The sequence below is a fragment of the Pogona vitticeps genome, chromosome 1 (genome assembly GCF_051106095.1).
Source record: "Pogona vitticeps strain Pit_001003342236 chromosome 1, PviZW2.1, whole genome shotgun sequence".
NCBI classification, from domain to species: domain Eukaryota; kingdom Metazoa; phylum Chordata; class Lepidosauria; order Squamata; family Agamidae; genus Pogona; species Pogona vitticeps.
Genome location: NC_135783.1, coordinates 67,138,331 through 67,158,301, shown reverse-complemented (window position 1 = coordinate 67,158,301; position 19,971 = coordinate 67,138,331). Strand labels below are relative to the sequence as shown.

The following is a 19,971-nucleotide window of genomic DNA, read 5'->3' as shown; positions in this document are numbered from 1 at the left end:
TATCTGCACATGTGGGGAGGTATTCGTATTCGTATACGAACACTCCCATCTCCAGTCATAGCACATATTTGTTCTGGAATCCAAGCACTGCGTAACATGCATATGAAGTACACATGGGACTGTGTGTGAGAAGTGTTCATTGATGTGAAGAGCCGCTGTTTATGTGGAGCTTCACAGAAATTTTTCTTGTCCATTGCCAAATGATACAAATATTTGACTGAGGCCTCACAGTTAGGAGCTTTGGGCATATTCTGCCCTATGTTCTTTCAGAAGCAGGGACCAGTGTCTTTCCATTTTACATGGGAAACATATTTAAGTATGTCTGGTTCTTTTTTATGGGATTAGCAAAATGAAGTAATACTTTTTTTTCTATATACTGTATATGATTGAGCCAAAATACCTTCTCCCCCACTTTCTTTGTTTCTTGGTTAGTAAGCTGTACATTGGGGAGATGTCAGATTTGAAAATGGGCAAATTTACTCCAGTAGTTCGGTGTTATTCTTATCCTGTTATGGCACTGAGTGGGGCTTCTTTAATTAAAGAAGTGTTCTTAGGTGATATGAGAAGTGGAGGACCGTGACAATGCTGCAGTCCTTGACTGGAGGCACAGTTCCTTGGCAATGATAGTACGGCATAATCAGTGCAGATTGTACTTGCTTCAAATGGAGAACCTGCTTCACCCCACTACTTCCTGTAAGGGAAACACCACTCATCAGTTGTAACTCCAGATGAGTTGATAACACCATAGAGACATCATACCTAGTCTGTTTTTGCCAGTTTGTGGGGTAGCGCAGTACCTCAATACACTGAAATTTGTCATTTAAGCTCTGATATCATCTTCCATTTAGTGAAATTCTGGGTTGTTTAATCACAGTTTTTGTGCCTATTTCTTTATTCTTTTCTCATGGCAGTTATTCTGTATTTAGGATATTCCTGCTTCAACATATGTTCATATTTTTCCCAGTCTCTTTCAGATTGTGGAATTAAGGATGAACAAGAGATGTTCTGATCTTTTAACTTTTGTTATTTTAAAGAAATGTTTCAAAACATTTAGCTTCATGCAGCCAACATACTTCTAACTTTCAAAACTCTTACAGAAAAATGCAAGTGGATTCAAAATCTATGTTATCAGAAGTGTGGCGTTGCTATCCATATTTATATTTGTTACATACAGCACTGATGTTACCTGTCTGTCATGGGTTTGGAGGGAAAGTTCCATCCTATGGGGAGTGGAAGGCGGGACATCAGGAGGAGGGGCTGTACTGTATATATATGTGATGCGTGTGTGGAGAAGTTTAGACGCTGGGAGGAGACAAAGCAGCAGCTGGGAAGAAGAAGCTGGTGTGGGAGTCTGTGTGTCAGACAGGGTACTACTGTGTGTCAGTACCAACCTGATAGGTTCAGGTGTCTGAATGGTTAGCCAGAACTGATAGGTTCAGGGTCTGTGCTTCAAGTTAAGGGTTCGGTGTGAACCAAACTGTATGCATGTATGAATGAGACTAAGCCACGTTACTATATCTTATTCACCTAATCATTTTATTTTCCCTGTGTGTTGTATTTAAATAAACCTTATTCTTTTATTTGTTGAAAATCCATCCCTGGTCTGTGTGACTTCTTAAAGGGAATGGTTGGTGGCAGCTTAGTTAACGTGTGGCAGATCCCAGTAGGTCTGGGTTTGTCACATTGATTGGTGTCCAGCGTGTGGGATACGACTGGTCCAGTTGTCCAGCGGTCCAGCAAAGCCTTGGCAAGTGTGCCCAGAGCAAGGGGGGTCTAGTCAGGGACAATCTGAGAGCACGTAGGTAATCTTCTAGGTGTACCTCACGGGGGGGTGCACTAGTAGAAGAACGTGTAACCTCAGATTGGGGACTAGATTAGGGTGCTCTGAGGCAGCCTGTTTTGGCGGGAAAAAGCTGAGGCAAAACTGTGAAACAGCAGTGATCTAGCCTGCCTGCTGAGAGGCCCAGCAGAGGGGGGTAGACTCTAACTCGCTACAGTTGCAAGTAGTGCTGAAGGACAGCAGCAATCTATAGGGAAAGCTGGTTCTGAGGCAAAAGAGAAAAAAAAAGTGGTTGTTTTATTTTGAGGCTTGACTTTTTAAAGCAGCCTGTTCGGGGGGGGGGGGATTATGCCCTTGACTCGAAGCCAAATGGCAGAAATGGGTCAAGTGAAAGACCCCCAGGTTGACCAAGGTTCTGAGGATGAATTTGGCTCAGTGCAGGGTGACAGCACAGGAGAGCAGAACCCAGAGCTCAGAAAGATACTCCTAGCCCAACAGCATGAACTGAGGGTGAGGGAAATGGAGGAAGTGAGAGAACCACAGGGAGACCTAAGAAACTTTAAGTTATCTCTAGAACATGAATTCAGAATGAAAGAACTAGAGAAGGAGGAACAAATTGAACAGCTTAAAATAAGAGGAAGAGAAAGAGCTGAAATCAGACAGGCAGAGGCAGATGCCAAGGAAAGGGGAATGGCCATGAGGATAAAAGAGATGGAACTGAAACACAGAATTAGAATGGCACAATTAGAATTAACATTCCTCAATAAGAGAAATAACAATTTATCAGTTGAAGAAATTTTGGAAAGAGAAAAGTATGAGGCTCAGGCCAGACAAAGTGAGCAAGATCTTGAAAAATATAATCAGCAAAAAGACATTAAATTAAAAGAAATCAGAGATAAGACTGAAGAAAAAGTAAAAGAGATAAAAGCTAGGGCTGAGGAAGAAATTTTACAGATCAGGGCTGTGGTTGAGGCTAAGAAAAAGGAGCTGGATTTGAAAATAAAAGGGAAGAAATTGCAGCAAGGGGGAGGGACCCATGGTGAAGGGAAGCCCTCAGACATGAAACCAAGACCTCAGATTTTGGAGGGAAAACCAAAACAAGATGAGAAAGACTCAAAATATAGCAGAAAATGTTATTTCTGTCAGGGAAAGGGCCATCTAATCTCAGGGTGTGAGAAATGGAAGCAGATAAAGGGAAATGTGCCTCATGATTCAAGTGGAACCAAGCCAAAAGCTGTGTTCTGTGTCCAGAAAGAGCAAGGCTCATTGTCACTGAGGGAGCCTGCTGCCATGGCTACTCAATCTGGAACAGCTACATCTGCTGATCAGGCTGAGGAAAATGGTCCTCTTGTAGAGGTCAGGCGCTGCCTACTGGTGAGAACAGATTCTCAGTTGTTTGAGACAGCAGGGGTGGACGTAGGAATACTTGGCCATCAGTATCGGGGGCTGCGGGACACTTGTTCTCAGGTGACCCTGTGCCATCCAGATATTATTCCTAGGGAATATCTAATCCCAAATGAGAGCATGAAGGTGGCAGGGATTGAGGGGCAGGTAATCTCACTGCCAGTCGCGGAGGTACCTGTCAACTTTCAAGGCTGGAGGGGAGTTTGGCGGCTAGCGATTTCATCGACTCTGCCAGCAGCCGTGCTCGTGGGAAATGACCTGGCTGAACATGTGAAACGGGTGCTAGCGATTACACGTTCACAAGCCACCACGGGGACAGTTCAGGGGGGTAATGATGAGCCAGAGACGGAAGCAGAGGGGAGTTCAGAAGCTGTGGTGGAAACCTTAACCACAGACAGCCGATTTGGACAAGAGCAAAAGGCAGACGCCACTCTCCAAAAGTGTTTTGAACAGGTGACTGACGCCCAGCTAACACCTGAAACCCCAGTGAGATTTCTGGAGAAAAAGGGGATTTTGTATAGAGAGACCCTGAGGAATATCTCAAAAGGGGGAGATGGGATCAGAAGTCAGCTAGTGGTGCCTGAAAAGTATCGCCCCATGATCTTACAAAGGGGGCACTCTGACATGTTTGCTGCACACTTAGGGGTGAACAAAACACAGCAGAGAATCACACAGAATTTCTACTGGCCTGACATAGGGAAGCAGATCAGGGAGTTCTGTAAACAATGTGATGTGTGTCAAAGGCAGGGGAATAACCGCGACAGGACCAAAGCAAAGTTGTGCCCTTTGCCTGTGATTGACACTCCGTTCAAATGCATAGGGGTGGATATTGTGGGACCTTTGCCCAAGGCCACAAAGAGGGGGAACAGGTTCATTCTCACCATTGTGGACCATGCCACGAGGTACCCTGAAGCCATACCCTTGACTAACATTGAAACTAACACAGTGGCAGATGCCTTGGTGGGGTATATGTCCAGGATGGGATTTGCCTCAGAAATAATCACAGATTTGGGCGCATCGTTCACATCAAAGCTCATGAAACGCTTATGGCAAATCTGTGGAATTAAGCTCAAGGAAACCACTGCCTATCATTCTGAAAGTAATGGGTTAACTGAGAAGTTCAATGGGACTCTAATGCGAATGATTAGGGCTTACTTGGCAGAGAATCCAAACAATTGGGACCAGAAGCTGCAATCCCTTTTGTTTGCTTATCGATCAGTGCCACAAGCCAGTACCGGGTTCAGTCCATTTGAACTTTTATTTGGGAGAAGGGTGAAAGGGCCCCTTGATTTGATCAAACAAAATTGGGAGCAGATCACCCAGGATGACCCACAAGACGTTGTGACATACATAGACACCTTAAGGAATGACCTAAAGAGAAACCTAGAGCTAGCAGCAGAGACCCTGCAAGCTCAAAAGGTCAGAAAGAAAGCTTGGGATGACCAGCAAGCCAGGGAGAGGCACTTTGACCCAGGGGAGGAAGTGCTGTGGCCTAGGCCCTGTAAAGAGAGCAAGTGTCAGCTGGGTAGCCCAGAAATAAAATATTTGGGTCACATGGTAGGGGGAGGAGTGATAAAACCCCTAGAGGCCAAAATAGAAGCAGTTCGTGATTGGCCCAGACCCAACACCAAGAAGAAAGTCAAATCATTTCTTGGGTTGGTGGGCTACTACAGAAAGTTCATCCCGAGGTTTAGCGAGATTGCGGCTCCGCTGACCGATCTGACGAGGAAGAAGGCTGATGACCGCATCCCGTGGACCAGCGACTGTGAGGAGGCGTTCCAGAGGTTGAAGGAGGTGCTCGTCCAGTATCCAGTGCTGTGTGCTCCAGACTTCGACCGGGAGGTCATCATCTACACCGATGCGTCTAGCAGCGGGGTAGGAGCAGTTCTTTGCCAGGAGGATGAGAATGGTGACCAGCATCCAGTGTCCTACCTGAGTAGGAAACTCCAGAAAGGTGAGAGACATTTGGCAACCGTGGAGAAGGAGTGTCTGGCCATAGTCTACGCGATCCAGAAGGCCAAGCCTTACATCTGGGGAAGACATTTTGTTCTGTGCACTGACCATTCACCACTGCAATGGTTAAAGACAATGAAAACCCACAATAGCAAACTTATGAGGTGGGCTTTAAATCTACAGGACTATGACTTTGAAGTGAAGGTGGTCAGAGGGTCAGTGAACTGTGTTGCTGACGCCTTGTCAAGAAGACCTGAAGAATGAAGACGGCGAAAGAAACATGGACTATGTATATATATTGATGACAAAAAGTTAAATGTACCTGTTTTTGAACTTGGTTTGTATGAATAAAGGTAAATTGATGTAATGTATATGGTAAATGTTTAAATGCCTAATTGCTATGGTTAACTTAGAATGTAAGTATAAGTAAGTATGATATGGTATGTATAACTGTTGTTGTGTGTTTTATCCAGGTTGTTTTTTGGGAAAAAGCACCTTAGCTTTCCCCCTACAAAACAACTTATAAAGAGGGGAGGTGTTACATACAGCACTGATGTTACCTGTCTGTCATGGGTTTGGAGGGAAAGTTCCATCCTATGGGGAGTGGAAGGCGGGACATCAGGAGGAGGGGCTGTACTGTATATATATGTGATGCGTGTGTGGAGAAGTTTAGACGCTGGGAGGAGACAAAGCAGCAGCTGGGAAGAAGAAGCTGGTGTGGGAGTCTGTGTGTCAGACAGGGTACTACTGTGTGTCAGTACCAACCTGATAGGTTCAGGTGTCTGAATGGTTAGCCAGAACTGATAGGTTCAGGGTCTGTGCTTCAAGTTAAGGGTTCGGTGTGAACCAAACTGTATGCATGTATGAATGAGACTAAGCCACGTTACTATATCTTATTCACCTAATCATTTTATTTTCCCTGTGTGTTGTATTTAAATAAACCTTATTCTTTTATTTGTTGAAAATCCATCCCTGGTCTGTGTGACTTCTTAAAGGGAATGGTTGGTGGCAGCTTAGTTAACGTGTGGCAGATCCCAGTAGGTCTGGGTTTGTCACAATATTCATTTCAGATATGTGGAGAACAAAGCTACCATTTGTGGACTTTGCTTCTCAGCTGTGTAATTTTGGAAGAGGCGGCCAATAATTTGAAGCATTTGGCATTTGAATTATGCATTTGAAAACATTTAATTTTGAAAGACAAAGAAAAATTCTTTCTCTGTTTTTGTAAAATCAAAAATGGCACGGGGACAAAAGTTATATTGATAGCAATGGCCATATTCAACTGCCTGGAATAACACAAACATCTCTCAAGTAGGCAAGATAGAATCTTATTTGTCAGATTGTTTTCTTTTAAAAGCAACCTACAAGCTTTTTTCTGTAAACATTTGTCTCATTGTGCTCTTTCTCCGAAGAGTAGGAATTGTTAATTGAAATGAATAAAACGATAGCTAAGCAAGCAAATACAAACAGGCTAATTGTTGCACTAGAATGTCTTTGTTGTCACCCCTTGTGGTTTGCTTTTGTAGTTCCATTAGTCCCAGTGGTACTTACTGATGGCTTTCTTCTGCATCTTTGTGGGGCGGGGGACCAGTAACATAGGCGGCGAGAAGGAATAATGAGCTGCCTACTTAGGGTTAGTGAGGAGTCAGCACAAATTGTGGGAACAAATAACAGTCAGACAAGGCAGTATTTTATAACGCTGGGCCTGCAATCCATCTTTGGATTCCTTCAAAGCCTGGTTAATAAAGGCCCACTTACAATCCCCAGCAGAGTACAGTTTAATTAAATTTGTCCATTAGAGGATTTCTCCCCCCCTCTACATTCTTGAAATTAATTCCTCTGTTTTCTGCTTGTCTCTTTTTGTTTATCAAAGATGCGCTGAACCTTCGAAACCGACAGGTCATCTGCATAACGCTCAAAGTCCTTCAGCACCTGGTTGTGTCTGCTGACATGGTGGGGGAAGCCTTAGTGCCCTATTATCGACAGATTCTCCCCATTTTAAACATCTTTAAGAATAAGAATGGTGAGTGATCCTAGCAGTTCTGTGTCTTACAGGCTCTCTGGCAAAGAGGGGCTTAAAGCAAGGTTAATTAACAATGTAGTTAGAATTTACTGTTGCACATAAACTCAAGTATATTTGGCACCCTCTCCTCTGTTTTTCCCCAGGGATGCAGCAAAATTAACAACTCTATTTATTACTCCCTACACATAGAGCTTATTCAACAAATTACAGAGGCACTGGAGCAGTTCTATAATCTTCCAATAATTAATTTGTAAAGCATCATGGCACTTTTTTAAGTGCATTGATAAATTGCATTTCCCCCCTTTTGAACAGGTAAGGACCCCCCTCTTGATCTTGCTCTGAACTTTGCTAATTGGTGAAGTTTATTATCATTGCTTGTCACTGTAATAATAATAACAACCATGTGTTCTCAAGTCAGTTCTGACTCATGGTGACTCGTTTCAGGGTTTTCCAGGTATATAATACTCAGAAATGGGGACGTTCTAGGGAAGTTCTGGAACTGTGCAGCTTTTCCATAGACACACAGGCTGGCTTTACTCACAGGAGGCACAATGGAGAATCAAACTCCCAACCTCTGGCTCTACTGACTGACCTATCCAGCCACAGTAGTTGTGACTGTCACAATCACAATTTTTAAAATTGGTTAATTACGTTTAAGAACAATTAAATTTTAAGACATTTGGTGTTCTAAAATGTTTATATTCCTTTACTTATAAAGTTATATGAGCTGCTCTGGCCAAGTAGTTTCATCTTTTTGTTGAGCAATTCTCAATTTCACTATGGAAAAATGTTCTGTTTTGTTCAAAAATGTAGCCTGCATCATATTTGAGACCTTTAAAAATGCTTGGTGGAATACTGTGAGAACATTGCAAGCTTGCATTAGCTTGCTATTATTTTTATGATACCCCTCCTATTAAAAATGGACAGACATTTGTTATACTGTTTAATCCTTTATGTAATAATTTGCTAAAAATTTTACACTATACTATTTTCATTTTTATATATCAGCACACATTAAACTAACTAAATTTTTGAAAACCATGTTAATAAAACTGTATGTTGAATAAGATGTTTGTTAATATTTCTTGGGTTTCATCAACACATTAAGGAGCCTTATTTGCTAGTTAACCTTTTTTTTACTCGTATCATCATACGTCATGTACACTATAAGTTATTAGTTCAACAAAACCAGTAGTGGTTTGTGGGCCAAGAAGGGACCTTGCTCTGAAATTAGTGAGTAAAGCACCTTACCTTTTGTAGAACATCAGTCATCTGTGAAACATAATGGCATGAAGAATATACCGTATTTGCGGGTGTACAAGATGACTTTTTTTGGCCCAAAAAACATGCCTCCAAGTGGGGGGGGGGGTCGTCTTGTACGCCGGGTGCACTTCATTTGGGCCAGGAAGGAGCTGCCGCCGCCATTGAGTGAGTGATGCGGGGCCATGCTGGCCGGGGAGGAAGGCAGGCGGGCAGGCAGGCAGTCGGTCCGGATGGAGGGAGGGAAGCAGAGACGGACATGCCTGAGAGGCCAGAGCCCACCACCGGGCTGCCCGTTGCCCTGTGCCGCTGAGCCAGCTGCGTGCTCGCTCACCCGCCACCCACCCAGTTCCCCTCTTCTTCCTCCTCCTCCTCCCACCACCCACACAGCCTCTTCCCCTCTTCCTCGCCCTCTCGCTGCTGAGCCAGCTGCGCGCGCGCTCGCCCACCACCCGCCCACTTCCCCTCTTCTTCCTCCTCCTCCTCCTCCTGCCGCTGCCCGTGCCGCCTCTTCCCCTCTTCCTCGCCCTCCTCCCCACCGGCCATGAACTTCCAGGGTGGGCCCGGGCAGAGCCCCAGGCAGCCGGCGCCGGTGCCACAGCAGAGCCGTCCACTCTATATTTTGAGTGGAAATGTTGGGGGGTAGTCTTATACGGCCAGTCACCTTGTACACTGGCAAATACGGTACTTATGCAGTAATAAAAAAATAGTTTGTAAAGAAAGGAGAAGAGACTTCCAGTTCATGCAACTTGCCTGTTGGACAATGAACACTTAGATACTAAATACTGTCTGTAAGAGCATGAACAATTAAAATTATGTCAGATATAACTAAAAGAGCATGAATGAACCGAAGTAGGGTCTATAATTTTGTAGAAATGTTACATTTCTACATCTATGCTGTGATGCTTCCTACAAAAGCAAGTTTCTCTATTTATGGGGATGGATGTGATAGATTTATATGTCAATTTCCTTTTGTGTGCTTGTGCTGCTGTTGCTTATGAAAAAAATAATATAAAACAAAATAAAGATTTAAAAGAAATCATAGTGATGCCATCTTATTCTCTCTGGAATCATATTCAGAATGTATTGCATTTGTTGTAACTGTCGGCACCCTAAATCATGTTTTTAATGATAGAGGGCTAATATAATATAAGCCTAATTTGGGCCCCTCTATTCGTCAGCCAATTAGAATTGTAGATATAAGCTAAACATATAATAGCTGTAGCTCTGTTGATCTTGCATTTTATTATTTGCTGGTATGCATTTTCGCCATCTTGTTCAGCAAGAACCTGATAGTTAACGTTCTTTATGGCTTTTTTACTTCCATGGCATAATTATTGTGAACCATATGATACTACTTTGATCTATTTCTTTCCTGCAGTTAGTATAGTATTGTAATGGATATATCTTTATAAAGTGCTTTTCAGAATGAAGTATGCAGTAAAAATGCATTTTTTTAGTATTTGGGAGTGTTGTTGTTAATGTAATGGACTCTTGTTGTACAGTTCATATTCTAAAAGCAGTTTCATGGAGGTGTCTGAAGTAAATGAATTTTGAAAGAATTATATGTTACACTTTTTTTGGTAAAAGACAGAATTTATGATGGAGGACCAAAGGAAACTACAAAGCTGTCATGTGTTGTGTTGTATGGGTATTAAAATAAGCATAGAGAATAGAAATTAGTTTGATAAGTTTTAGACAATTGTATCAGGTGGAAGCTTTTTGCATAACACAGGTAAATGAAAATGCAGTTGATCTCCGTTAACAGCTATTATGTGCTGTCAAAGAAAAGCAATCTTAATGGTTTTTATGTGCGTTACAAAGCAAAAACATTTTCATGTCATCAATTTATCTTGTTCAGTGGTGATCAATAATAGCTTGTGAAATGCTTTGCAGATTAAATGATCCAGAATATTTTACAACAAAAGCTTGCCAACCTCAGCAATATACAGAAGGAAAGCCACAGATTAAAAATAAATAGAAACTACAACAAAAACACGGTGGCACCCTTTAAGACTATCTTTATTTCCATAGGAGCTTTAGTAAATTACAGTCCACTTTTTCAAGCACAGGATAACATGCTGTGTCTAAAGAAATGGATTATAATTCAAGAAAGCTCACACTAAAATAAATTTGGCAGCTTGAAAGGTGTCTCAATATTTTTGTTTTAAGAGAAACATTTGTTTTTGCTGAAACAAACTAGCACAGCTAACCTCTCTGTAGATAATATTTAAATCATCTTTATTATTTTGGCCTACTTACATTCTGATATGCTAAAAATGAGGCCTGAAAAGTTCTTATGAAACACAAGGCAATTGTTCTTGGTTAATAAAATATTAGCTGCTACTGTTCTGGATACATGGGCAAAAGATGAGTCAACAGAGATGAGAAACTAGTCAATCAATAGAGTTAAGGAGTTAGTACATACCAAATACTGTAATATCCTAGCATCTTCTGTAGAGTTTCTCACTTTCAGAATCACTACTTTTTATATATTATTTTCTGAAATTTAATCTCTTGGGTGGTGGGATACATAGTTATCTGTTCTGTGTTAATGAAGAGTTAGGCCGTATTTTTCCATTTATAAATCTCCCCCTATTTTCTAACTCCCAAATTAGAAAAATTGATCCCCGCGGGGCTTAGGAAGTGGATAAAGCACTGATTCTTAACCTTTGTTACTCAGATGTTTTTGGACTGCAACTCCCAGAAACCTTCACCATCAGCTCTGCTGGCTGAGGTTTCTGGGAGTTGCAGTTCAAAAACACCTGAGTAACAAAGGTTAAGAACCATTGGGATAAAGCAGCCGTGAAAGGGCTGCATGATCACATCCCTTTGATCCTGAAGCCCTTTCTAAGTAACTCCTCCTATTCTTTGTCTTTTCCCAATTCTTATTCCTGTCTTTCTAAAAGATCAAAATGACGGTAACCATTGTCCCCCTCCCCCGATCAACAGGCTTCTCCTCCAATTCACTACCTTTTTGGGGTGCTTTTAACCCCCGGGGGGGTCCCAAACAGGTCAGAATTTAGCCCAGCGGACGGAGCTCTGTCCTCCTGTTACTGTCCTGTCACAGCATCAAGCTGGAAGTCCAGATATGTAATTATTAAGCACTCATGGGGGCCTGTCACAGGTTCCTATGGAACAAAAGTCAAGCTCTCATAGACAGTCTTCCTAAGGATAAAAAAAGTGTTAGTCATCAAATTCCAGCAAGAGGCCATGGCGGTGGCAACCCAAGAGATGTATGCTACAAAGAACATGGCAACTGTGGTTGCACTCAGTCATTATGCTTGGCTCCATTTGGCAGGTATTTCCAATGGCTCTGAGTTATGCATTTTGGCGACCGCCCACGTTACTTCTGGTACTCGTATTCATGAGCTGATTTGCATGAACCTATGAGAGGGTTGGAGAGAGGAGTCAGCAGCTACATGAGGCTTGGCTGGAGAAGGAGGAGTCAGATAGGGCTGGTTAGTCAGAAAGACAGAGCTGGTTAGGAAAATAGGTAGAGAGGGTGGCAAGGAAACTGCAAGCAAAAAGAACTATGTACTGAGGAAACTGTTGATGAATTGCTTATGTATATTGAATATGTGAAAAACGTCTGTTATTACTCATTCTGCTTCACTTCAATAAATAAGTTCTCTTTCTGTTCACAAGACAAGTGTTCTGACATACGTCATTTTATATTGTTGATTGAAGCAATCCACTGGTGGCAGTGAAAAAAGAATGCAACATGCGCCTTTGTGAGGGAATAATTAAACAGGAGGCACGTGGGTATTGTGGCAAATTGGTGTCAGCTTGTGGGATACATAGCGTTAACCCTTGGTTTGGTGAAACAAGCAGGGGCAATAATGTGACATGCATCAATACCTAGCATTTGATGGAGAGGGACATCAGTAACAAAACTGATAATATAATAAATAACCACCATAGAAAGCATACCATAGCAAAGGGCATGAGAGTTTTCCTCTCAAACTCAACCATATCATCCCTACCTTGCCTCATCTACCAAATATTCTTCAGACAGACCAAAGCATCCTTCAGTATCCTCCTCTCAATAGACATTCTGTTACAAGGTCAAAGTCCAGGTCTGCCCTTACTTTCCAAACAATCTGACAAGAAGGCCAAACAGCAACTTTGACTTCCAAGCAGCCGAGATCCACCTCCTCCTGAATGTCCATTCAGGCATCCATAATCTGTCACCATTTAATACTATACACCTAATGCCCTTTGTCAACACCTGGCACACCATCACCAGCAACAGCTATGGCTTAGCCATAGTCCAAGACAATAGAGTTCATGTCTCTTCCACCAAGAGGTCATTTACAAGATTACATCATAATCTCAAATTCTCTTGGAAGAAGTGGCATATCTTCTTCAAAAAGACACTGTACAAGGAGTTCCACCAGAATCTCGGGACAATGAATATTACTCCTCCTATTTCACTGTCCTCAAAAAAGGCAGAGGTTGTCACAGACAACATGACCATTGTGTACTACATTAACGAACAGGAAAGAACACATTCCATGGTACTCCTCTACCTGACAGTTCTTTTATGAGAGTGATGCGTCCAAAGACACATCTATCTAGTATCTGTTTATACAGCTAGAGAAGACAATCAGAAAGCCAAGTCTCTGAGCAGGAAGAGGGCATTGGCTCATGAATGGGAGCTATCCCCTCAGGTTTTCAAGACCATCTGCTCCCAATGGGGAGCCCAGACATTGATATGTTTGAACATGTGCATGTTTGACATGAAGTGCAAAAAGTACTTCTTATGAGCAGGTTAAGTGAGAAAGTCACCGAAGAAACCCTTTTGAGTACACTGAACAAGAAAGAGGTTCTGTTTCTTTTCCCCCACTCCTTTGTTACTCAGAGTTATTCAGTGGTGCTTCGACTTACAAACATCCCTACTTACAACCATTTCGAGCTACGACCAGCTCCGGCCGCAAAATTTTGCTTCTACCTATGACCGGAGCTTCCACTTACGAACAGAAATAGGCAGGGAAAAAAGGTGGGAAATTCCAATTTCTAACTGTAGGTGGCGATGAGACTGCTTCTTTGTAGCTCTTTCACCCCAGCAGTTAGAGAGAGAGAATGCATCAGAGGAGGCTTGGGACTGCCTCCTTCTGCTTCTGAGTGAGTGTGTATCTGTGTGTTTGCAGGGAGGCTTCGGGCTATTTTCTGCTTTTTAAAAACTGTTCTGGGTGTTTTTGCAGTGTGTTTTTGAGCTGGCGGGGTTAGGTTTCTGTGCTGTGCTGAATCTTGGGGGGTTGTTTGTATTTTGTTTTTTTCACCCCCATTTCTGATAGGTCTTGAGGTTTTGTGTTGCTTTTTGGAGTGTTTTTCCCCATTTCTGATGGGTCTTGAGGGTTTTGTTTGTTGGATTTTTGCCCCATTTCTGATGGGTCTTGGGGGGTTTGGTTGCTTTTGGTTTTTCCTCCCATTTCCGATGGGTCTTGGGGGTTTGGTTGCTTTTTGGTTTTTTTCCCCATTTCCGATGGGTCTTGGGGGAGCGTGGAGAGGAGAGCTTTGCTGCTTGGTAACAGCCTATCCTCCATATTACTTTACCCAGGCTTCATGCTCTGGAGAGGACACTCCTCGATTCAGAGCATGTTACCATAGTCTCTTGGGACTGAAGGATGCCTATGCTATGCTATGGGGGGGGTTGGTTGCTTTGGGTTTTTTTCCCCCATTTCCAATGGGTCCTGCATGCTTCCCTTATTTTTACTTTTGTTTTCTTAAAATTTCTGATCTGCCCCCTTTGTTCTCTGTGCACTTCCGATCTGCTGCATTTGTTTTCTGTGCATTTCCAATGGGTCTTGCACGCTTGATTGCTTTTCTCCCCCCCCCCTTGGCTGGAAAGGATTAATCGCATTTCCAATGAGTCTTGCAGTGATTTTTGGTGTGTGTGTGTGATTTTTTTTTCTTCGGCCGGAACGGATTCATTGCACTTCAGTGCATTCCTATGGGAAATGGTGTGTTGACTTACGACCATTTCGAATTATGTCCATCTTCTACAACGGATTATGGTCATAATTTGAGGCACAACTGTAGTTAAATTATGCTAAAACAAAACCAACAATTCTGAAAGCTCCATGGTGGCCTTGCCAGCCTTGATTTTCAACTCTGAGACAAATGGTTGAGTATCTATTTCACCTTCTGTTAACACTGGATCTCATTTCTCAGGATGGTGGCATGATTCATCTCCAACTCAAATGGAAAGATCTTTCTCATTCTTCTATAAAAGTTTACCTATGTGCAACAGTAGCCTAATAACCTCTGGGGTCCATGGTATCTCATCTGTTTCATCATCTTGTCCTCAAAAGATTCGTAAAAGGTCTGTAAAACACATATCTTGATATCAAGAGGTCCACAATGGTATCCTCAGCTCATACTTTCTCAATTAACAAAGCCTCCTTTCGAGCCATTAGCAATAATCTGACTTCCAACAACTTTCCTATAAAACCCTCCTTCTTGTCACTATTACAGCTGCATGGTAGGCCAGTGAACTTAGTGCCACCTGTTGTGATGCACCTTTTCTACAATTCTTTAAAGGCAAGGTCATACTATTCCCTGACATCTTTTTTCAACCTGAAGTTGTGTCTGAGTTCCACCTGAATCAACCTTTGACTCTCCCTATCTTCTTCCCCTCATCTCCTCTTGATCTGGAGAGATAATTGCACACGTTAGATGTCTGCAGGGCACTAACCTTAAATGTGTCCAGGACTAAGACATTTCAGAGTTTCACTAGACTATATATTGGCTACCAAGGACCAAAAAGGGCCACTATATCATATCTCACAGACTTTCCAAATGGATGGTTGACACAGTCATCTTGTGCTACCATTTAACTAAATGTCCACTGCCTACTCTATCAAAGGACATTCAACGAAAGCAGTGGCAGTTTTCACAGTTTTCCTTAGAGTTCAACTTGGGGATATCTGCAAGCAACAACCTTGACACAACCCCTTACATTTATCAAACATTACAGATTGGATGTCAGAGCAAAGCTTGATACTGCCTTTGGGAGAGCAGTCATTTCTTTTACTCTGGTGTGACATCCCAGCAGCCAGTAAGTGAGCTTGTTAGTCACACATATGTGTGATTTCACAGGGACCATGACACGATAAATACTAAGAAGAGTCTTTTTGGCAGAATGGTTTGTCTGGTGTTAGGTGAGGAAATTAGTGCTCTGTGCAACTGAAAAACCTACTTCATATCCTAAAATATCTTACCAATTGTGTAAGGCCTTCCAGGAAGGTGGGTGGTGTATTTAATACAATAAAATATATGATATATATATTTTCCTCTCCTGATCCATTTCAGAATCTGTTGGTAACTAGTTATGAGTAATATGAACAGTGTTAATGATAACAACATCCTAGTTACCAAGAAAGCATAAGGGATACGACAAATTCCTGTTAAAATATAACATTCCAAGCTCTTAGCCACTCTGTCAACAGTGCTGTGCCTCATTTCTGTGCAAGTTAAAAGTATATAGATAAAATTTCACTAGTCACTAGTTTCCTGTTACTCAAAAGTAAAGAAATAAAGGGAACTTTCAATTACTTATGGGGAAATGGATTTTTTTTGGCAAGGCCTAAAAGAGATGTGAAATATGAATGTGCAGAGTTATTTGGTTAAGAGCATTAAAATTGTGCAAGTCAAAGTATTAGACAATTTAATTCCAGGGCTGTGTAATCATTCACATTTTTTAAAAAATGCCTGAAAAAGGTGGGAGTAGGAGGAAACTAGGGGCACAAATTACATTTTAGATCTCCTTAAATATCTGAAGGAATATCTTAATAGAGGTTTTCCTGTCACTATGGGCTTTGACTGACTTTCAGTTTCTATATAAATTGTTCAAGTTTATCTGCTCCATTTAGCTATGATTGCTCTGAGAAAATTACAAGCCCACTGTACCTGTTTTAATGATAGCTTTATTTAAGGTAGAGACCTATGTGTGGCTAACCAGGTAAGGCTGCTGAATTTAAAAGGAGTGACTTCAAATAAACTCGTATAGAATTGCAGCATTCATCAGCTTTCTTATGCATCTGTATTCACATTATTGTAAACTGAGTCTAACAAATCTGGATTTGAATCCAGTTGTAGACCCATTGAATCATTATGGTTTACTATCATGTTGACTTAGCATTCAGCAGTTCACTCAGTTGGTCTACTCTAATGGGGGTTAGTAATTAGATTTAAGCATTGAAGAAGTAAACCACCTCCAATTTAATATTGTGGTATAATTTGTAATTACAGACTAATTGCTGAGAGAAGAGTACAGTATTTGGCCATGTGAAATAGAACTGACTCAGCAGTGATTAATGTAAAATTATTACTACTTAGCACTTCATTCTGATGTGTTAACGGTCTTATTTGTTCAGCATCTTAAATGACTGAAAAAGAAAACATGAAGTCACAGAACATGTACCTTTGCAACAAAGGTTTGAAAATGTTTGGTATTAACCCAACAGAGTGATTACTGGCTAATGACTGTAGCACCATTCTATTAGTAGTCAAGAGCCCTGAATTCTATCATGTCTCACACAAGGTATTTTTAAATAAACACTAAATGACGACATTGATAATCCAGGCAATGGAATTTCTTTCTTCTCCTCCCCCTGCTGCTATAGAAGATATCCTAACCCCCTAGAGCACAAACTGGTGGATGTGCAGGGGACTGCATGAAAATATCTGAATCATATTCTTTATTCTACTGTTAGAAGCTGTTCTGTAGGCAGGGTGGGGTAATCTAAAATGGATATTTTTTTTATCTGAACGTTACAGTCTTTATGGTTGAGTCTGCAGGAAGGAGTGACCTTCCTTCAGCAACCATTGGTATGTATGCGTAGAAGAATATACAAAAGAGAAGGGAACTGAAAATTGCTCTATTTGAGGCAGTCCAAAGTTTTCATAGGATGTTTTTCTGCCTTGTTTCTGGCATTTTCTGGCTTTACACCTAAAGATACTACTGAAGTTGCTTTAAAGATGTTTGTCGATTATCTGCTAGGGATCACTAGAGACCATTGCATTGCTTTAATAGTTTCTTTGTGGGACTTGTTACAATGCTTAATCAGGAACATTTATTTATTAATAAACGCTAGAATTGAATGGGGTCTTTTGAAATTTAAATGGGCCATATGATTCCCTCTGTAGTCCTTGGTTCTAGTCCAGGGGTGGACAAAATGAGGTCCGTGAGTCATATGTGGCTCCCAGGGGACTAAATATGCTCTTCATGTTGCCATTGCAACAATTCTCAAAAAATCTCGTTGTGGCCTTTAGAGGCTTTGAGGAGCAATTTTGCCATTTTTTGAAGACCCCATAGCATCTGTGAATATCCCAATATCCATTTTTATTTTTTTGTTCTTTGGGTGCTGGGGACTTAGTGAGACTGTTTTGGTTGGAAACAGATTTTTGTTGTTGTTAGGAAAAAAATGAGTCAGGGTTGCAGGGATGGGTGCAGCCTTCTAAAGTTTAAGGATGGGCATGTTTGGCCCCCTGACCTCTGGATGTTGTCCAGATCTTAGTCATAAAGTCATAGAGTTGGAAGAGACCACTGAGGCCATCCAGTCCAACCCCACCATGTGGAAGGGGAAGCAGAGAGAGAGAGAGAGAGAGTTGAATAACAAGAAAAATGGGGATTTGTTGCCTACTATTAGTCTGCTGAGAAAAACTTGAGGTTTGGGTGGAGAATCTTCAGCTCAAAATTAAAATCCAAAAGAAGCAGAGTGTAGGTATTCTCAGATCACAGTAGGGTATCTATTAGACAGGCAAAGATGTTCTCAGGTGGCAGAAAGGCTTCAACCAGGCAGGAATCCAGAGCACTGACATCTAAAAGATGCACATCTAGCTCAGAGTTCAAGTCAGAAAGCCAGCTGGACTGATCTTTAAATGTTCCTGTGATGATTATATTTTAAGGAAAAAGAAACAAACAAAATACAAAATGCCTCGAAGATTTCCAGGGGTATGAAAGAGTGGAAATACCAGGGCTACCTTTTGAATAGGACAGTGGTTCCCAACCCCAGAAATCCCAGCCAGCACAGCTAGTGGTGAAGGCTTCTGGGAGTTGCAGGTCAAGAACACCTGGGTTACCCAAGGTTGGAAACCACTGGAATAGGAGGTTGTAAACAATTCTACAGTAGGTGGAAAGATCGCAACAGTGCACAAGGCTCGTACTGTTAAATTATACAGTATTTGGCAGCATGTTACTGCAGTTGTATTCAATTCTTGAAAAACTTCTGGTTTTTGAATGTGGGCTATTGTGCTTTTGTATCCATTATTCGAAACACACAAAAATGGCCTGACATTGTTGCACAAAATCATGCCTGCAATGCCAGCAGGAAAAAGTATACCAAGCTTTACTTAATAAAGAGCAGCCTGAATGTCAACAACATGACTGGCAACAATCAGGATGGTCTAAAGCACGGGTCCCCACCTCGCCATCCATGGCCTGGTGCCAGTCATGCACTTCCCCCCCACATGCCTGCACACATGGCCCACTGCCATGCACAGGTGCCCACCACTCATGTGTGCGAGAGCGCACCCCGCCCACCCACAAGCATGCACGTGGGTGCACTCCATCCATCTGTGCATGTGCGTGAGTGCGCCCCACCCACCCACAAGTGTGCACCTTGTGTATGTGCATGAGCGCGCCAAGCCCACCCATGCATGCGTGAGCATGCACCACACCCACCTGCGAGCATGCGCCACCCACCCGTGAGCACGGGGAATGCCGTGCCCACATGCATGGACCCCACCCCACCGGTCTGCGGTTCGGAAAAGGTTGGTTACCACTGGTCTAAAGGATACTATATTGTGCTCACCACCATTCACACGTGTCGAAAAACACTCTTTACAGTTGCTTTGGTGAGAAGTCAGTGTGTTTAAATGAGAAGTTGTTAACTGATGAAAAAAGAGTCCACTTTTTAAATTTTCCTTTGCTTGGTGTGATTTTGTGAATGGTACCTAGGGGCAACATATTTTGTGATAGCCTAAATGCAGTGACTAGTTCAAACTTGTTTTTAAATTATACTGTAATCAGCTTTGGATCCCAGTTTCTGGGAAGGAAGTCTGGCAATCAATCAGTCAATCAATCAATCAATCAATCAATCAATCAAACAAACAAACAAACAAACAAACAAACAAACAAACAGTCAATCAGTCAATCAATCAATCAATCAAAGTAGACCCATTTGAACCAGTTGCTGGATGGTGATTCAATATTTCATGTAAATGTTGATTCAGTGGGGTCTACGCTAGGTGAGGCAATCAGTTGAATTCAAACCAGTGTCTATGAAAAAGCGATGCCTCTATGTTTTGGCACTGTCGCTGCATTTTTCAGGATCAGATTTCTGAACAAAAGGAATAAGAATTTATTATTATTATTATTATTATTATTATTATTATTATTATTATTATTATTATTATTATTATTATTATTATCATCATCATCATCATCATCATCATCATCATCATCATCATCATCATAATTATTTTTATTTATTTATTTATTTATTTATTTATTTATTTATTTATTTATTTATTTATTTGATTT

At 41.7% G+C, this 19,971-nt stretch overlaps 1 protein-coding gene across 7 annotated transcripts in view; it reads left to right on the top strand.

Moving 5' to 3' along the window:
* Nucleotides 1-19,971, top strand: part of PACRG (parkin coregulated) — a 323,734-nt gene that overhangs the window by 152,608 nt on the left and 151,155 nt on the right. For 3 of the 7 annotated variants that reach the window (XM_072994458.2, XM_020808835.3, XM_072994466.2), the window contains exon 4: nt 7,011-7,160. The exons of 2 other annotated variants lie outside the window; for them this stretch is intronic. In XM_072994458.2, coding sequence (XP_072850559.2) covers nt 7,011-7,160 — 150 coding nt within the window. Of the gene's footprint in view, nt 1-7,010; nt 7,161-7,604; nt 18,362-19,971 lie in introns of those variants that run through there. 2 more of the 7 variants (XM_072994474.2, XM_078383211.1) reach the window with 1 other exon arrangement.